General features: G+C 41.8%; 1 protein-coding gene across 3 annotated transcripts in view; it reads left to right on the top strand.

Moving 5' to 3' along the window:
• The window catches only part of foxj3 (forkhead box J3), a 71356-nt gene that overhangs the window by 13062 nt on the left and 38594 nt on the right, over positions 1 to 19700 (top strand). Inside the window, exons 1-2 of one of the 3 annotated variants that reach the window (XM_079685761.1) lie at positions 13209 to 13765; positions 13902 to 14401. In XM_079685761.1, the coding sequence (XP_079541887.1) occupies positions 14081 to 14401 (321 nt within the window). In that variant the 5' untranslated portion in view covers positions 13209 to 13765; positions 13902 to 14080. Of the gene's footprint in view, positions 1 to 13208; positions 13766 to 13901; positions 14402 to 19700 lie in introns of those variants that run through there. The other 2 variants (XM_079685760.1, XM_079685762.1) reach the window with 2 other exon arrangements.

The following is a 19700-nucleotide window of genomic DNA, read 5'->3' as shown; positions in this document are numbered from 1 at the left end:
ATCCAATGCATCAACCAATTGCTGTAGCGCTTTGTATAGACCAGCAGAAAAAGTACCTTGGGAGCAGAGACTTGAGGGAACTTTAAGTGAAGTTGGACGTAGGATTTGACATTTACTGACTTTTCCATAACAGTGTCCGAAGCAAGATATTTCGAAAGTTGGGAGTGAGCTATTGACCCATCGTGGCCAATATGATGCCAGGGAGCAGAGTGTTAGCAGCCCACACGGTGTCTTCACCTTCCTCCTTCGAAAGGAGTTCCTCTTTGGAAACACCGCAGCAAATGTCACAACAGTAGAGGAGTATCTCCTTCTGCTCTCACCTCCTGTCTGAAAACACACTCAGATTGCCTCCTCACTGCTTCTCTAGAGAGAGAGAGGTCCCCGCAGTTTCTCATGCTGTCTGGGCCTGCTGTGACCTTTATTTGTCACTTACTGACAAACACGTTGACTATTACTCATCTGCACTTGATCAGTGCCGAGTGGTTAACGGAGGCCTTAATCGTATTGTTTAAAAATAAATTGACCACGATACATTGACCAATATCATATAGTATTTTTGAAAAACATCTTTCGACACAAGAAGTTACCTAACTGACATCATCTTTTGACAATGTCCATATTTTGAGGAATGCTTGAATTTAATGTAATCGTCATGCCAACTCCTATGACATCCCGGATTGGCTTATAACATATCTTTTGCGAAATATCAATAATGCACCATCTTGCCTTGTACAAAGATAAGCTGTATTTAACAAATTATTTTTGCCAATTACATAAAACGACAAAGAAATGTTCAGTTATTTTGATGTAGTATTTTTTAAGGAAAACAGTCTCACACATGACGATGATCTATCTTGTCGTAGCAAATTGTGTTCCTTTTGAATTTGGACTGTTTGAACTTTAATGACATTGCCTTTGGGCAGGAAATTACGGGGTATTTTTCAGTTTTCTTACGTGGTGTTCTTATTTTCCATTAAGCCTACACTATAGCAATGTTGTCGTTTCCTATGTACATCAAATCCAAAGGTTTAAACATAATGATGAATGAAGACCAACGATATCTTTGAAAATGTAATCAAACTTCTTCAATGATATTTATTTTCAGGCTACAGATCATTGTTATTAAACATTAGTCATAATTTTGTCTTGGTTTTTCCGCTGAAGGAACTGCCACATTTGTCGTTAGCTAATTTGTGGTTAGTGCCCAAATAATGCCAGCAGCTAATCCATCATTTGCCTAAAAGCCTTTCTTCAGAGGAGTGCCACTATGTTTGAGTAACCATTCAATCTCATTGTGTCGGTTTAGCAGTGAAAGGCAAAAAGGTTTGACTGTAGGCCTAACTCACGTGTTTGCTGTTTAAATGGTAAATCCTCAGGTTTTGTGATGAGCTATTGTGGCTCTTGTAAGGCAGTAACCTCACAGTGATGAATCCACTTTTATGCTAGGAGGTATTTTCAATACAGAGCTTAAACCAACAATGACTGCTGCTACCTTCCCCCTTCCCCATCCACACCTAGATAAATAGCAACATTGTCTCCAGGATACCGAATTAATTGAAATGATCTGGAACGGAGCAGAGTGAAGAGAACAGGTATAGACAACGACAGATGTCCGTCCAGGTGAAACCAAATTCCTTGTCTGTCATGCGGCGCTTTAGACAGCCTTATAGTTTACTCTTCCTAATCAGCAGCAGTAGTAGAAGACAAAAAGCTAGCTGCCCCCAAATGACCATGGAAGTCATCTGGAGAATGCTCAAGGAATTTATTAGCTTGTATAAACACAGACAATTCCTGGTGACGTACGAGAGCACCAGTTAAATTCAACAGCTGATTGGAGTTCTGTGCTGTATTCTGCCACACTGCTTAAACTGTCTTTCAGGTATAAGATACATTTTCATCATTACGCAGATTATTGATCACGTGACTCTCCACATATAGCCGTTTTACCATGCAACGTGAACGTACCAAGATTTAGGCCAGCACATTGTCCGGAGTTTACATTTCCACATGTAGCGCACAACAAGAGACTGCCTTGGTCAGAAGCATTATCCCCTACTGGGAATACTGAGAGTGAGTCTTAATGATACGAGGGGTGGCCCATGGGTACATCGTGCTGTAGGCCAGACGAGATGTATGTGTAGCCGGTTCATGGTTTGGTCATCATCATCAACCAAATCTCTTGCTGTTCCTTGAATTTGTGTTACGATTTCACTTTTTACTTACATTAATTCCAGATTCAAGTTGTCTCTCAGTTCAACAATTTTGCTATGTTTTTTTTGTAAAGAGACCCTTCTTCTTTACCCTCAAATGTGTCATCAATATGCCCACTTCCTCTCAACAGTGAGTGCTTCTGTTTATACATTGCTCAATCAAACATTAAGTGGACTAAGTGCTATATATCTGGGTGTGAGTATGAGAGGTCCAAAATACATTTTCGTTCTCACATAAAGCTTGTCCAGTTAATGTCTAGATCATTTTAGTATGGCAATGCATGTGTGAAAAGGTGTGTATGTTATTTACCTGCACATTATGTGCTTGACGGGGGGATTGAGTCTGGGGGTGTTTCTCAATCTTGAGTACGCTTGCTTGGTAGCACATGTCTTCCGAGCGTCTTGCTTCAGAAGCGAGGCAAGAATACTTCCTGGCATTCGGAAAACTAAGAGTGGAACAGGCGAGCAAGTGTGCAGGTGAGCGTCATATGAGAGGCCCTGCCGGCGCCTTACATTTTCCGCTACAGATTTGGGGAAATTGGTCCGTGCGCAAAGCATTGTGGGGATTTTAAGACCGCACAGTCTACACATGTGCAGCCTCTAAATTTCTCCAAACGAAGTACGCCGGGCTCGGTAGGATCCCAAGTATGCTGGAGATTGGAACAGTACTCCGGCGGCACTCAATGACGTAGTATGCGTGAAATAGTGGCTCTGGAGCAGCTTTACTCGAGATTGAGAAACACCCTCAGACACTATAGGAGTTTTAGCTATACGTGCTAACACCGTGGTAGAAAAAGCAGAAGAAAATATGAAACTATTGACCTGTGACTTTTATCCCTCTACTATAGCACATATTGAATAGCACATGTTTGTTGTGCAACTTCCAATGTATGCTGCATTATCGCTCAGGGGGAAAGGGCATGGATTTATGGCAGGTGGCCGCCCCTCAGCAATATGCCATGAATCAACCACCTTGATCATAAATGGCTGCTATTTCCTGTCCAACATTTGCATTCAGCGGACTGTTTAAAGCTTCCATTTGTCACGTACAGGTTCACTCATGCAGCTCCAAGTGTTTATATGTAACATGTTCAAAGCCAGTGAGAGTGGGAGAGTATACACGCTGCGTGTTATCAGTGGGCTGTGTTATGATCTGCAGGTACGGTACGACTCCAGGAGCATTTTAAAGAGCCTGTACGGAGGCGCAGTAAACCAGGGAAATGGGACATGCGGAGTCAAAGAGCAGCGTTTCAACAGCTTAATGATGTAGAGGCATCCAGCTCCGTCAGGCAGTAAACTCTTTAATATGCTGTTAATTATTTCTGAGAGATTGAATATTGATTAAAAAGCCAAATGGTTTTAATTATAACTCCAGCTCCAGTGCCATTTTAAATGAAGACGATTTTAGTCTTTATGTGAGAAGAACATCTAACAAATCTACCAAACCAAAGCTAAATGTAGTTTTGACTTTGTTCTTTCTGGGTTTGAGAGCAGCGGTGCTCTGCCTGGGTGTAACCAGTGCCTCAGCTCCTTTAGCTCCAGAGCTGCCAATGCTCATCCACTGTCTACATTTGAAATGCATGACCTGATTCCTGCTCTGTGTAGCACATGCATTGCCAACCCAGGTAATTCCTTTAAATCACGCTTGGGTAATTCTAGCATGGTTTCTTTCGTAACACGTCTCTGTCACACTTCGAAACACGGCTCACACACTGTTGTTTCTGAGAGAGATGACATGGATACATTTAACCATGATACATTGTTAAAAGAGAAACAAATAGTATACTGTTTTATACTTAAGAGTCACATCATACGGTGTTTATGTAAACAATTAAATGTGAGGTTCTCATTTATCCAAACAATCTTTTGTAACATTCATTACATTAGAAATATGCGAACAAGCCTGCCTGCAACCAATGATTATTTCAATTAACGAGCAATCTGACAATTATTTTCACAATCAATGTATTGTTTAAAGTGGCATAGAATAGTGTTAAGAAATGTCATCTTTCCCTGAAGCCTCAAACCCAAATATATTCAGTTTACGCTCACAGAAAAAATAAGCAGCATGCTCGCAATTATTATGCTGTTCCAATGAATGCTTGGATTTTTTCTAGCATTTAATGAATTCTTAAAAATATTTACCAATCAATCTTTTTTCAATTAATAAATTCTTCCATTGACAATTGGCAGCTTTTTCCTCCCAGGCAAACGGACACTCGCAGCTCGGTGCGTGGCTCAGAGACTGGCTCGACATGTAACACTGACGCTGGAACAGATCTAGCGAATGCAGATGTAGATCAGCCCTCACCAAAAGGCTTGGCCTGCTGGAGCCCTAAGTGGTCTATTTGTGATTCAGCAGCAGGACCTTGCTGGCTGCCAGGCTGGCGTGGAGTCTACCTCCCAGGGGGAGTGTGTTAATGCGGGCCCCCAGGCCGTGGGACTGGGGTAATTGGGTTCGCATGGTCGATGTCAGGGCACCCCTGCCACCTCCAAAACAAAAGCCACCTCCCAGGCAAGCTGTTAGAGACAGAGAGACCAACCTCTCCTGATCGCTGCTCCGATTCACTGCAAAGGCTTATTCTATTACTGGCATGTAATGTACGTTTTTTTTTTTTACCTGCATATTAGACTATGTGCTGTTGTGTGTGCTGCTTAGATCTGTACCTTTTTATCTACGTCCATGCAACCAAACCCACATCAAGATGTCTGACTGCTCAGAGCATCTCTCTATTATCTAAATGTGCTGGATCTCTTCACACTTCTCTCTTGGTTTGACTGTGTCTGGAGTCAAGGGTCACAAACCCTGTTGCTTGCTGTGTGTCCTCTCCAGACAGCCTGAAGCAGCTCTGTTGATCCACTGCCAGCTCCCAGACCTCTGATCCTCCGTCCCTCTACCCGTCCATCTCTCTGTATATCTGTAGCAGCTGTATGCATGTTCTCTTCACCACATTTAGAAGACCTTTTTTTTTGGCACCGACTAATAAGACAAAGGTGTCTCTCCTGCCTTTTTAAGGTTCAGTGGGTTTAAACGAACTCACAGTTTAGCTTTGCTTTGTTGACAACTCTCTCTCCTCAGCGTTTAACCGCCCCACAGCCACAGTTGCGCTCCCGATTGATTGGCAGAATAATTATGAACTTGATTTGTTCAACCACAGGCGAAGGGGGATTGAGGGAGTAGGGGAGCAGAAAGAGCATGTATACCATTATTCCTTTGTGAGAGCGCAGCAGAGAGGTCTGCTTGTCTGCATCTTAAAAGCCAACTCTAATACAACATTGCCTACTAATAACACTGACACACAGATTGCACTGTAAAACATAGACGTTTTTGCACATTGTGTCAATGGCGAGGAGGCCCCGGTTGGCGCCCGGCTATGCTTCAGGCTGCAATAAGCTGAACAATGCTCTCAGTCGCGTGAGCGCTGAAGCAATAATTGACACATCCTAAAAATGCAAGTAAGGACTGGGTTATTAATGCTTCTTTCCAGGGGGTGGTTTGAGCTGAAGCATTAAGACTTTAATTGAGAAGGAAGACTGACATTAAGAGCTGTTGCCTTGGTTTTGCCGTTATCTACCTTTTTGTTTTTTTAATGAAGACGAGGCTTAGGGTAGTTGGCTGCATAATTACAGAGCTCATGTGCAATCACAATACTGAGATGCATGCTATTTTAGTTTGAGAGATTTCAAAAATAACCCTCCAAGTCCTTTGCCTTCAGGGCTGGAAAAAGTGAGGAGTCTGCCTTTTGACTGAAGGGCAGGTGAGCCGAATTCCCACCCCTCCCTGTTTATCCCCCTTGCAATCGCTAGGAAAACAAGGGCTTCTCCCACGCTGGATATAAAGCCGTTGATATGGAAGGTATGACCCGGGTTTCGGTGGAGAGTAAAGATGCCAAAGGCTTGTTACCAGGTTACATCACTGTTGTTGTTGTGAGTGCATGTGCCAAATCTTCAGGCATAACAGGGAGCACGCTTCACGATTCTCCTCCCATTTGCCAAGTTACCATCACACTACAGGAAGATTCTTGTCATAATAAGCTCTCTCTCTCTCTCTCTCGACACACACAGCAAAGTTTGGCCAGCATTTAACAATCAGTGGTGTAAATATTTATTTTGGTCTGTTTGAAACCTAGTGACATTGTTATTAATGCAGCATTCATCACGTCTACTGTTCTGAGGTAGCGGATAGCGTATGGCGGTTGCACGTCTTAATGGAAGTGTGTGTGGAGCTGAGCAGACGCATGCTGCTGGAGTGCTAGCCCTGGTGGATGCATGTCTGCTGTAGAAGGGGATTAATCGAGGAAATTGCAGATAAGTGCAGGAGAGTCTGGTACCTATCAACACACAGTCATGTGTGTGCAGGTGGGAGTGAGAATGAGCTGACTAGCCTACTCTTTTCTCAGAAAGGAAATTATGACAGTAATGCACAGGTATTTGAAGGCAACATATTCTAAGAAAGTGTCTAGGTGTTCTAGGTAGAGAAAGAAATAGGCTAGTTGAGTGTTGTATACAAATATTAATAGCATTTTAGTGAATTTGTGGATTGAGCCTATTTTTGTTTAAGTCTGTCCTTAGATGCAACAGCAAACTCACCAAATAATAACAAATGCCAATACTTTTACATCTAGACTTTATGCTAAGCTAGGCTAATTGACTTCCTGATTCTTATTTAACACACAGGCCGTTACGAAGGTATCGATTTTCCTATTCACTATGAGAAAGGAAGGAAAGGCTAGTTTATCTATACCACATTTCAACTTAAGGCAATGTAATGTGATTTACAAAGATACAAAATGTTAAAAGCATAAACATCAAGTGCAACAGAAACACATTATAAAATAGCATTTACATAAATTAAGAAAGAAACACATTTAACAAGCTCAAAAAGAATAAGAAAGGTATAAAATAAAAGCATTCAAGTTACAGGGCAGTGTAAGATATACATAGTTATTTTATTTCGGAACAAATTAAGCACTGCATCTGATTTTGTATTTTCTTTTTTCTTTCATCCCGCAGAAACACAATCAGCTCACAGGGAAACTCATGTGTGTTCGTTTAGTCAAACACAGTACAAATACATTTTGTCAGGTTTATCAACCAAACATTATGAGACAGAAATGGCAGATGAAAACATTTAGTGTGCCTCCTGTCTCCTTCAGTTAGGGATATGCTTCTTATCCTTGACTAACACTTCCTGTGGGGTGTGTTGCTGTGTCTTTAAGTATTGCTCACTACTGGGAATGCCTTTTGCTCTTGACTGAGACTTGGACTGTCATTTAAATAGTAAAATCCGTCGTATTCACCTTGTTCAGTTTTACATACTTCCCTTTAATGTGCCTCTTTTACTTCTGCTTCAGTCAGCGGTTCCCTCTGGTTTTGCAGAATGTCATGAAACAGGAGGCGTTTGTTTCATTCATTAAAATAAAGATTGCATGTGACAAGAGTGCAGGGATCTTATTATAGTGGATTTTGTGGCTCTCAAAACCAGTGGTTTCAAATAGTTCCTTATGTGTTTCTAATATTTGTATTGTTATACTCTTTCAGGTATGATATTTTGGATGTGTTGGATCTCATAGATTCACAGCACATAAACCGTATGCAAAACAACATAGTTTTGATCAAAGTGTTGGTTCAATCCATTTATCAATTTAGACCAACCCACTGTATTCTTTAGAAAATGCCAAGCAGTATATTTAAAGGCGACATTATCTTCAGGACAAGTCTTATACAAATATTTTTGGTCTTAAATCCTGTGGTAGCAATAGTGCGGGCATATTCAGACTGAGTCCTCTCGGCAACACACTCAACACTGCAACAGGAAATAAAATATTCAAACATTAATTGGCGGAAGTCAGTTAAACAATTGAAAACATTGCACTTTAAATGCATTAACGTTTCAATACAAATGAACCATGTTCACTCTATCATAAAGCATCAGACTGTAAGGATGACACGTTAAGAGCTTATCTTAGTTTGATGAAATGACCCTTAGTTAATCCAGATACTTCAGACTGATCCTAGAAAGGTGAAAAGAGCCTCATGCTGCCTTTCTCATAGTGATTGAAGCATTTCAATAAAGTCAATACAATTTGCATGCCGCACCTGTATCCTGTATGCATCTATGTTTAGCAAGACTGCTGACTATGTTGAGTTACTGCTGGACAATACATTAGACAGAGGCCGTTTCTCAATGGCGAGGAAACTGGCTTCCAAGCCAATATTTCAAGGATACTACGTCATCGAGTGCCCGCCAAAGGACTGTTCCAATCTCCAGCATAATTGAAATTCCACCGAGGCCACGTCCTTGGTTTGAGGGTAATTTTGAGGCTGCACATGGGTAGACTTTGCATCCTTCAAATCCCCACAATGCTTTGCGCACGGACCAATTTCCCCAAATCTGTGGCGGAAAATGTAAGACGGGGTCTCTCACATGACGCACACCTGCACACTTGTTAGCCTGTTCCACTCTTCGTTTTCCGAATGCCAGGAAGGATTCTTGCCTAGCTTCTGAAGGAAGTGACTCGGAAGACATGTACTACCAAGCAAGCATCCTCGCGATTGAGAAAACGGCCACAGTTACGTAATAGATTAATTGATCATTGAAAAGTGGAACAGTATTATGACCATCAGCCAGGTTTTGGTTGTACTGTAGAGCAAGTTGTAAAGCTTTGTATAACATTTTACAAATCTAGTGTTACTTTAATTGAAAAAAGTGACCTAACCCACAAATAACAAAACACAACATCCTCTGTTGATGCTTCATTCTGATGTAATATTGACAGTACTTTCCAATCGTAATAAAACGGTAAGAAGTTGAATTCTAAATTCAGAAATGAGTAAAGATTTACATTCAGGGGTGTTTCTGCATTCATCGCATCATCAATACTTCATCAATACTTTCAGCATTAGGATTAAAATAAAGTAGCTGCTTATTCTCATTATATAAATTGTTTATTAAAGAAAGTCATTGTAGCAATATCCCACTTTAAGTATTCATTTTATCCCGGGCCAGCCATTTTAAGGGGTACTGAAACATTTAAGTAGTTGCTTAAGTACAGACATCAATTTTGCAATAGTGGCGATGGGGAGCAGAAGTGACGCAGTAACTGTCTTGTCATCGAGTACATACTTGCCTAACATGATGAAGTTGACGTAATCTGCTGTGTTGTGTTGAGTAATCCCTGGTTGTTACTCAGCTCATTGTCTCACTGGAGATTCTTGAATAAAAGCGCAGCCTGGCACATGTTTCATAACCAAGCTGTCAGTTTGATTGAGCCTCTTCAGACTTAGGATCTGAGACACAAAACACAATCACTGGTTTGCTGTCGGTGCTCTGTTGGCAGCGGCAACGTTGATAAATCCTGTCAAGACCTTGGTAAATTAAGATGTTACAAAAAACACTTTCATTTCCCATTCAGAACTAAATCTGCCATTAATCCCCTGAGGACAAAGACACTTTGAGTGTTGAATAGAGCATACATTTGACCATCTTTTTCTCCCTCTCAGCCCTCAAATACTCTCCATTCTAAAAACAAATTAAAGTTGAGAAAGAAATGTTCCTTTCCTTTATTTGGCGGTGACAGTGATGGAACCCCATTTTCCTAGAGCTGGATCAAAGTGGCTGTATGTGTTTGGGATCCCAAGTCAGTTCCCTTGGGCTCGTAATAATAGCGCTTGAACTCTCAGACCTCCTCGATGCAGACTATTGCTGAGCCCCCCCCCCCCCCTCACTGCTACATCTCCCCTGGCTTTTTCTTCTAATCTTTTCCCGCCTCCTCAGTACTCCTCGCCTCACCCCCAGACCCAGTTGGTGAACACACTCCGACAGTCATCTCTGACGCGGCGGCGGTGGCAGGTCGGGGCTTGTTCCTGCTCTGACTGTCCCACTGCCTGGCAGCGTAATGAAGGCAGCGGGGGGGGGCGCCTGACTGTGATGCCCTGCTTCATCATTCCTGCCTCAGCCCGCTGAGGTTTCTCTAATTAAGACACCGGCTTGGCCCTGCAGATTATGTAGCAGCTGGATCATTAGCGGAGAGGGTCAAATGGCATGTGTCTCTGTGTAGCGGGAGGAGCTCCTTTCATCCCCCCCCCCCCCCCCCCCCTCTCCGTCAGCTCACCTCTGGTGGTCACCACGAGGCTCTGCCTGCTACTTCTCCTTCGATACCCTTATTCATTCTGAGCATTGAATGTCAGTAGGGGGATCACCGATCCTGACACTGAGCTGCCAGTTCAGGTGCACCCATTTCAATCTAATGAAATGAAATGTATTACATAGCTACAAGTGATTACTATTTTCAGTTATGATTCATCTGCATCTTTTTTGATCTAGTTGATAAATGTTAAAGAAAACCTTATATAGAGTTGTTTCTAGGTAACGTCTTATGTGTTAAAACCAGTGGATTGTCCAAAGACTTTCGATTTGCAATAACACAAAACAGATCAACGCTGACAATCCTCAGATAAGAATAGTTGGAAGTCGGCATCGTTGTTATTTTTTCTTGAAAATGATTGAAAGGATTCATAAAATATGAAAGTGGTTATCAAGGACTTTTCTCTTGATCAATATGGTGTTTCATAGGGATGTGACGATATATCGAATATCGCGATATCGCGGTAAATAAATGTCTCAATACCGTCGTGAGACTGACACAATCTACCGCGATTTTTTTAAATGAATATATATAATATATATATATATTTTTAAAAAACCTTTATTTAACCAGATGGTCCCATTGAGATCATCGATCTCTTTTTCAAGGGAGACCTGTCCAACATGGCAGCAAGTAGGTTACAACATGAACATAAAACAACAGATAACACAAAAGGACATGGTATTTACAGGGCTACATGTACATACCTAGAGACGTTGACAAAGACCAACAGTATGTTTATATCTCGCCCTGTCAATAAGCCTCACCTTCTTGGCAAAAACTGTATTGTTTTTGAAGTGGTGGAGAGACAATGCACAGTTTTACCCACTGCTTTATCTCTCTGTCCCAGCAGTATCAGCACCAAGCAAGAGAGTTTTTTCCACAGCAGGGGATATTGTAAACGCCCAAACATCCCAGCTTCTACCTGGAAATGTGGACATGCTCATATTCCTAAAAGATAACCTTGATGATGCTGAGTGAGTGAGTTAGAGTCGAGTTACTTGAAAAACTAAAGTGAAACTTGATTTATTCTATTGCAGGGTCTGATTATTATATTGACACTTTAAAATACTGCTATCCTACTAAAATGCTGTACAAATCAGATTTATTATTTAATAAAGAAAGAAAAATTCAAGTAAAAAAAAAGAAGAAATTCACATTTTTTTCCCTTTTTTATTTTTCAATATCGCGATAAATATCGTACCGTGGAGTTTTTATCGCAACATTATCATACCGTGAGTTTTTGGTATCGTTACATCTCTAGTGTTTCAGCTCTATTGCATATCATCAAATGTAAATGGCTAGTATTAATGAATACTCTTAAAATGAACACTAATAATGTATGGTGGCTCTTTGAAAGGTGCTACAGACAGTCAGAACAATAATGAAAGATCTTCAAAATGAAATGAGTTTAATGTTTCAATGGGCGGCCGTTCAAAAGGGAAAACCACTGTCATTAGCAGCGTATGACTCACCTGTGCTTCAGTTACAGGGTGGAGATATTCTGTGTATGATTTGTTTGTCTTTTAGTTGGTGAGGAACTCTTCTCCTCCATTAGGCTGACTCACCGGTCCGTAGCCAGTCAGCAGCTCCGCTCATCCATCAGTCGGCTCATGACTGCAGTGGGGGGGGGAAGTTACTTCAACGTCTTTGGCGTTTTCATCCAGGTCTCCTACCTGTGAACAAACTGCACATTTAAATGAAGAAGGAATAGAAAATAATAGAAAATAGGCTTTTTTAAAAGTTAAACTCGATCACTCGTATATCTTTGCTTATCAAAAGGTTTGGCTTTAAAACATTTGTTGTGCTGTTCTCGTTGAAATAGTACCGCTGCGGACAACTTTGATTTCAGTCAGTTGCAAAAGATTTGAAAGGTCACGAGTATTCATAGAGATAAAACCTCAAAGCTTTTGAACTGAGCTAGAAGTTGCATTCTGGGCGATAGTTCTGGGCTAGATGGCTCTAGCAGTGATAATGATACCAACACGTAATGCATAAGAATGAAATCAAGGTAACTAACTACTGTTCTAAGTACAGCCATCTCTGAACTTTGCCTAACAAAGGATATTCAATGGGTTAAAAGGTACATGCAATTAACAGAGAAAAACATTGGATAGGAACTTTAAAGTTCTTGATGAAACCCAACACTGATTATAAGGTAGTATTTATTATCAAAGCTTGACTCCATTAATGATCTCTCCCAACTGCATTTGGCTTTTTGCTTCTTAAAGTTCTGGGTATTTGTAAGAGAAAAAAAAGCCTCCATCATCTGGCTCTAGCTGTGCACGCTGATGGCAGATTCTGAATTGGCTGCTGAGCACCGGCTCCCCCCCGCTGTGAGAGATCAATTGAAGGAACAACCACAAACTGCTTGTGACCAAACGACTGCCAAAGCAGTTTGCCCAATTTAGAAATATCTCAGTATTCCTGCTTCATTTCATATTGACAGCAGATGCCCATAAAATGTATGCTTTTTTCAAAACTCCTTCCCAACTTTTTGGCTCACTAATGAAGTAACATACATATTTTTTTTAATATTTGTGTGAAAATATAATACATACTCCTGAAAAGACCAACACATTTAAAGCTAATCTCACTGTGGTATAGTATTTATTAAGATTCATGTCAAAGTGGTTGAATAGTAATAATTGGGATTCCTTATACTATTTTTGAAAGATATGGTATTTGACCTATTGAGTGCAGTCAGGACTATTTATTCCCAGTGTGACAGCCAGAGTGCACACTCAAAATCGCACATGCTGACACACACACACTCACTTGTGCGAGCATGCTTAGTCAAGAGAAAAATCCCCCCACTTGTTGAGGATTTCTCGTTCTCCCGCCTGTTCTCTTTTCTCTCTCCTTCGGCCAGATTGCAGTGTCATCCTGCTCTGGGTTTTTTCTCTCTCCCACAGATCCGCGTGTTCACCTACGATTGTAACTCTAGACCTTTCTACTCTGCCCTTCTATTTTAAGCCGGGCAGGGCAGTGTGCCGAGAGGGACGGGCAGACAGGCTGTTGTGGCCCGCGCAGCCCGGCCGACACGCTGAGGGTCGACGACGGCTTTGCAAGACGACACTGGCTGGCTTGTTTACGGCAGAGGCTCCGTCTGGGGGAGGAAGGGGAGGAGGCAGGCAGGCAAGCTGGCAGACAGGGAAGAAAAGAGAGGGGGTTTACTACCCTCAAGAGAGTCGGAATTCCTCCTGAGCCATTCCCCCATTTGGCTGGCAGTTGTGAAAACAATTGCCTGGCATTTACTCTCTCTCTCCGTGCAGATGGAGTCCCTATGAGTCAGCTCTGAGAGCAGCAAGTGGTGGAGAAAGTGGTGGGCTTGTGATCTACTGCACGGCGAATATAAGCATACTTTACAGAGACACTTGGTTTTTGATGTTGGCCAACTGTTCCGAGGTGCTTCCTAGCTTGCGTTTGTTTTTATTTTCTGCAGTATTGATATGCATAATCTGTTATTTCCAATGCTCTCCTGTTCCCTTTGTGAGATAGAAAAGCTGACTAATAAAGCCTTCTCTGTTTCCTGTTCCTCCAGAGTTGACCTACGGAGGACATCATGCTGATGAGCTGAGGGAGCCTTCATCCTCAAGCTGTCACTCGTCTCTGTTTGTTATTCCGCACCTGGTCCACTCTCCATCAGTCACCGAGCGCCAACAGCAACCACCACCACCTCCACCTTTTCCCCGCCCCCCTCCGGCCCAGCCTGCCGTCGCCATGACGTCGGAGCTGGAGAGTAGCCTGACCTCCATGGATTGGCTTCCTCAGCTGACCATGCAGGCGGCCATCCGCAAGGCGGACGCCCAGAATGCCCACGGGCCAGGCATGGGCAAGAAGAGCGCCATGCTGGATCCTAACACCACGCTGGACCAGGAGGAGGTGCAGCAACACAAGGACGGCAAGCCGCCCTACAGCTACGCCAGCCTCATCACGTTCGCCATCAACAGCTCGCCAAAGAAGAAGATGACACTGAGCGAGATCTACCAGTGGATCTGTGATAACTTTCCCTACTACAGGGAGGCGGGCAGCGGCTGGAAGGTAAGAGAACAAGCCTTTCTTTTTAGCTGATGTAGAAGTTTATTTTCATAATAAGGGCAATTGGGTTGCATTCCGACTAAAGTGGGGCTTCAGCCTTTTTACAGACTTCCTGATTTCTTGTCAAACCCGTTTTATTCCATTGTTTTTGAATACCGAATATCCTTTTGGTTTTTACAACAGTGGATATACATTTACTCGTGAACATTCTTCTTTGGCCTTACCTTCTGAAGTAAGCTGTGGACAGCCTTTGTGAAAGAGTTGAGACTGATTTTCCTTGACTTAAATCATTGTTTTGTGGTCGCTGGGCATTTTAAATAAAGTGAGATGCCGTTGGTAATCACCATTGTCACTTCTGAGAAAGCTCAAAGAGAAACTACGAGTGCGCCAAATCACACTAAGTGCCTTACTTCTCGGAATGAAAAATGGTGCAGCGCTGAGAGAAGCATAGAAGTGTAAAACCCTGGATTAATATTCAGAGAAGTGGCCTCTATCTGTGCGAACACAGACTAAATAGCCCATTCATGGGTGGTATTATTCATTGCAGATGCCTTGATAGGAGAAGGCCATTATGCAGAAGAGAGAGCCAGTGCTGTGTCATCATCTCAAGGAGCCCATGATATACCGAGATGAAGCTATGCTGATTGCCTTTTTAAAGGGTCCAGATGGAAATTGATATTAGAATGAGTTTTCCAATCAGTCGACGTTTATTGGAAATAGAATCTTAGGCACTGCTTTATTGCAGTCAGACAAGATGTATGAAGCCCATTTCCTGGGGCGACAAGATTGTGTGTGTGTGTGTGTGTGTGTGTGTGTGTGTGTGTGTGTGTGTGTGTGTGTGTGTGTGTGTGTGTGTGTGTGTGTGTGTGTGTGTGTGTGTGTGTGTGTGTGTGTGTGTGTGTGTGTGTGTGTGTGTGTGTGTGTGTGTGTGTGTGTGTGTGTGTGTGTGTGTGTGTGTGTGTGTGTGTGTGTGTGTGTGTGTGTGTGTGTGTGTGTGTGTGTGTGTGTGTGTGTGTGTGGCTATAAATGGATTGATTTGAGCTTGTGTGGCAGTGCCTTTTTGTAAGGAAATGAATTGTTTCACTATGCAACCTTTTGTTTCCTCTTTTGCCTTTATCAACCCTTATTAAGTTGTCAGAAACACAACAGTGTATGTGATGTCACTCTGCATGTATCCCTGCATTGAGACACAGGCATTGTCTTGATTTTGTACACCACACACCTTCTTTAGCATCCAATTGAACTTTTCATCACACACTTATGGTTTTGGGTTTGGTTGCATATAGCACTCATTGGTCAATCTGTATCATTTATGGTGCTTTAAATTCTTAATGTTTCTTTGTACGAGAGAGAGTTAATCATCATGTATGTGGGTTGAAGTGGACGTTGTTGCTTGTAAGTATAACAGTGTGACTGGCTAGCACAACTAAAATAACTGTAGATAAGACGCAACATTTACTTGACACTTGAATGCATACTGTTCCCTTCTTATACATTTCAGTGTGGGAGTCCTCAGTGCAAATCAGACCGGTAGTGCTGCTGCCACTTCTGCACTTTTGTTTCTATCCATTACAGCCCAGTGTAGATGGAGCAGAAAGGTGACACATGATATTAATTAGTCTACGCTTGGCTAACGAGTGTGGCCATTCGCGTGACTTTGTTTCCTTTGTTGTCTCGTGTGGTTTTGACATGAAATCAGCTGCTGCTTTCAGTATTGCTTTGTACAGGAGACACTTAAGAAATGGTTATTTTGTTAAAACCTCGTCTTAAATGCCTACAAATATTTAATAAATGGCACTCAAGAATTGGAAATGTCACACTGTGTGAATTGATAACGGGTTGTTATAATATCACAGGAACTGTTTTGAAGATTTGACATTTTAGATGAGGCTGAAATCTCTATTTTCAGGATTTTTGAAAGTGTCTGGTTTAATTTGGAACTAAGAAAGCATGCTGTTTGAAGCAATTTTTTTTGTGTACCCACAGAGGTAACACCTACAGAAATATGAAATGTGGAAGTGGAAAGTGTTTCCATTAACTGTAGGTACTAATGTAGATTTGACATGACTGGAATTACGCCATGGGGTGTAAGAACAAGTTATAGATTGTCAGCATTGGTTGAGATTACGCCGCCTTCAAGTACTTTCTAGTTTAGTAAAGGTTTGCATAGATCTAGAGATTTTGGCCTTATTGTGGGCTGCAACTGTAGAAATACCTCTCGTGTAAAAAACCACATCACGTTAACCAGGATGCTCAGTACAGGAAACTCTGAAATGCGGTTTGACGATGAGCTCAAACGCTAGAGCCTGCGTCACATATTTCTCAGTTCTTGTTAATGGGGTGTTTTCCATGTCATTGTTTTTTTCTTAACAACTGAAACAATGTGTATCGACTATTTATAAAATAGTTTTATTGCGTAAGTCTTGAATGAAATCCAATAGTGCTGTTTCCATACCTGGGGCGTTTGAGCGAGCTCCAGCAGCCTGAGGTTAGTTCCTAATGTTTCTACGCTTGGAGAATTTTCACAACCCCATTACACAAATGATATTTTCATCCAAGTCTGTGCAAAAGCATGAGGAAAGTGTCCCTCCCCAAACTCCAGGAGGTCACTCTTGAGTTGTTTTTGACTTGAAATCCCTCACAAATGCGTCTTTGCAAAAAGGGATCACATCATTTAAACAGTATAATCATGCAACGTGCATGCGGGAGTCATGTTTCCCTGCACTGTGACATTACTATGGTATGATTCCACCTATAGTGTGACTGAGTGTGCACGTTTATAATTAGTTGGAAGCGAGCATGCCTGGGTGGGGTGAATGTAGGTCGGATGTAGTCATCGCTCCTCTGTTCCCCGGAGATGTCAGTCGCTGGAATTTGGGACTCGACACACGCATGCGTCTGTTCTGTATGATAATGCAGGCTGTGCTGGCGAGATGAGACCGGGCTAATCCCAGTACCAGCAGCTCATTTAATAATCTCAATAGAACTCCATTAGCCGGTGCTTTTAAGAAATATCAATAAGTGCTGTCAATAAAAACAGATAATTCATCAAGGTCAAAAAGTGTGAACGCTGCCTTGGAGAGTGCGGAGTATGTGCTCGGCATTTACGAGCAAGCAATTAGGCGGGGATTTTCGTAACACCCTCTCCAGCTCTCTGAGGTACTCTTGATTCGTATTTGGCAGCTAAGTCCAAGCAGTCTTTTGTGCGTTTCAGCTTGTATACTGTAGGGTGAATGGCAAGTGCGGCTTATTGAATATCTGCCAGATTCCTTAAGGATGTTTTATATACTAGGATTCCTAAACGCATATTTCCTAGAAGAGTATAGGGTTCTGCTTGCTGCATGTGTAGATTGCAGAGTACTACTTCTGTGTCTTCCTGATTTATAATTCATATCTATCGCTCAGTCCCATTCAGTCGAGGTCAGAAGAACGTTTTTAAAGATGTTTTACATTAGGTCAGTTTCATTATTTCAGAATTCCAAAGAGCATAGTTGGAATTCATTACTAAACCTTTTTAGTAAATGATGATTAGTAATCAAATGAATGGACAACAAGAGCTGAGTTATTTCTGTCCAGTCTGCTGTCACACCTTTTGAAATTCTTCTCTTCACCGATACTGTATTGCGTGTCATTAAAGGACAATCGGCGGTCTCTTACTTTCGCTACAACTGTTTGTGGGGCAATTGCTTCTTAAGTCATTTGCAGACGCGTGGCTTCAAGAAGCTGCAGGGGAGGGGGTATTCCCCTTGTCAGCCCTTGCGTGCATGCATCATGATGAGCAGTAGGCTAAATGACTAGCTGCACTATACATCCAAAGCTAAAGATTTAATTACAGTAAGTGTAGATGCTGATGTCTCCGGTGCATCCTAACATGACGGGGAACCAGTGTCAAGTTATGACATGCATTTTAATTATTGGTTGAAAACATTAAATCAGTCAATTCAAATGTGGCCAAATCATCTTATGCGCTCCAAAGATAGTAAAAAAGTAGTTCTTCTCATCAATGTTAAGAGCGGCATATTAAACTTTTTACACATCAAATGAGTATTTGTATGTGATATTAATTTGCTATGAAACTCAGAAGAAAATAACCCGAAAATGTGTGAAAGCTTTTTTTAAATAATAAATAAATAATTTTTTTAATGGTATTTTAACTGTATTTAAAAGTCATATAGTGAATTCATAATTTAAAGATAATATGGTGACTTCAAGATCAGTCACAAAGTCACCGTTAACAGAATATTCGTTGTCTAATAGTGGTCGATGCTAAAATAATTCGTAGTTTTCAAAAAATGTAACTATTGCCTTTAATTCTTGCTGCGTTTAAATGCACTGTATCTCAATTTTCAACAATATTTAAGCTCATGTTTTGCTACAGAAATACTTTGATACTGGAGGGGTAATTAAAGCAAACAGACTGTAAGAAGTCCTTCTCCCTGCCCCCCCCCTCTGATCAGCCGTCAGAAAACATGAGGCTCTGCTCACCTCAGCCGCAGAAGGAGTGACTGTGTGCCATTTCTTTTCTGGGATATTTTCTGTTTGAAAAAGTGGTCAGGAACAGTATTGAGTAGAGCCTCCACATACACTCTGAAACATTGACCCTCATCTCAAACCTTCTCGCGGCTCCTTATGGGCTCTCTCCAGGCAAAGTGTGTCAATTCCCCTCTGCATTTCTTCGAGGTGAAGAATGCCAAAGAAAATCTGGAGCAATTCTCAACCAGTTTAGAAATGTTTGAAATGTTTGCTCTTGAACTTTAACTGTAGAGGAGATTGTTGCTACTGGCACATTTTTTTTCTTTTTTACTTCTTCACTTCAACACCTGTGTACAGGAATGGAAATTAACTAAAGGAGAATGTGGGCTACTGTTGATTGCCTCACAAACATCCACTCTCCCACTGCTTTTTCACTGAAGCCCACAGCACTAAGAGGGGAGGGGGGAGGGGGGGGGTTTGCCCTGGACCAGGCTTTGATCTCATTATAAAATGCAAATACACAGTACCCTAAACAGATCAAAGGTTCAACTTCCCATTGGATCTGAGGCTTAATAATAGCAGCCTGGAGCAGTTTTCTATTTTTAAAGAAGCGATTTGGGTAGCTACTGGTCCTCCAGGACATTATTTACTCTGGAGATAATGTTCCTGCTTCTGACTAGTGACTAGCCACAGCTCAGAACATCCCTGCTCCTGTTGCCTATTTAAATAAGATTGGTCAGGTATGAGAATCTGTACTTCCTGCCCCTATCTCGCACCTCAAGCTTAGGTTTGCAGGGCCTGAAATCTGAAAGTGTAAAATTGCTTCGGA

The sequence above is a fragment of the Notothenia rossii genome (assembly GCF_949606895.1).
Source record: "Notothenia rossii genome assembly, chromosome: 5".
Classification (NCBI taxonomy): Eukaryota; Metazoa; Chordata; class Actinopteri; order Perciformes; family Nototheniidae; genus Notothenia; species Notothenia rossii.
This window is presented reverse-complemented; position numbering and strand designations above follow the sequence as displayed.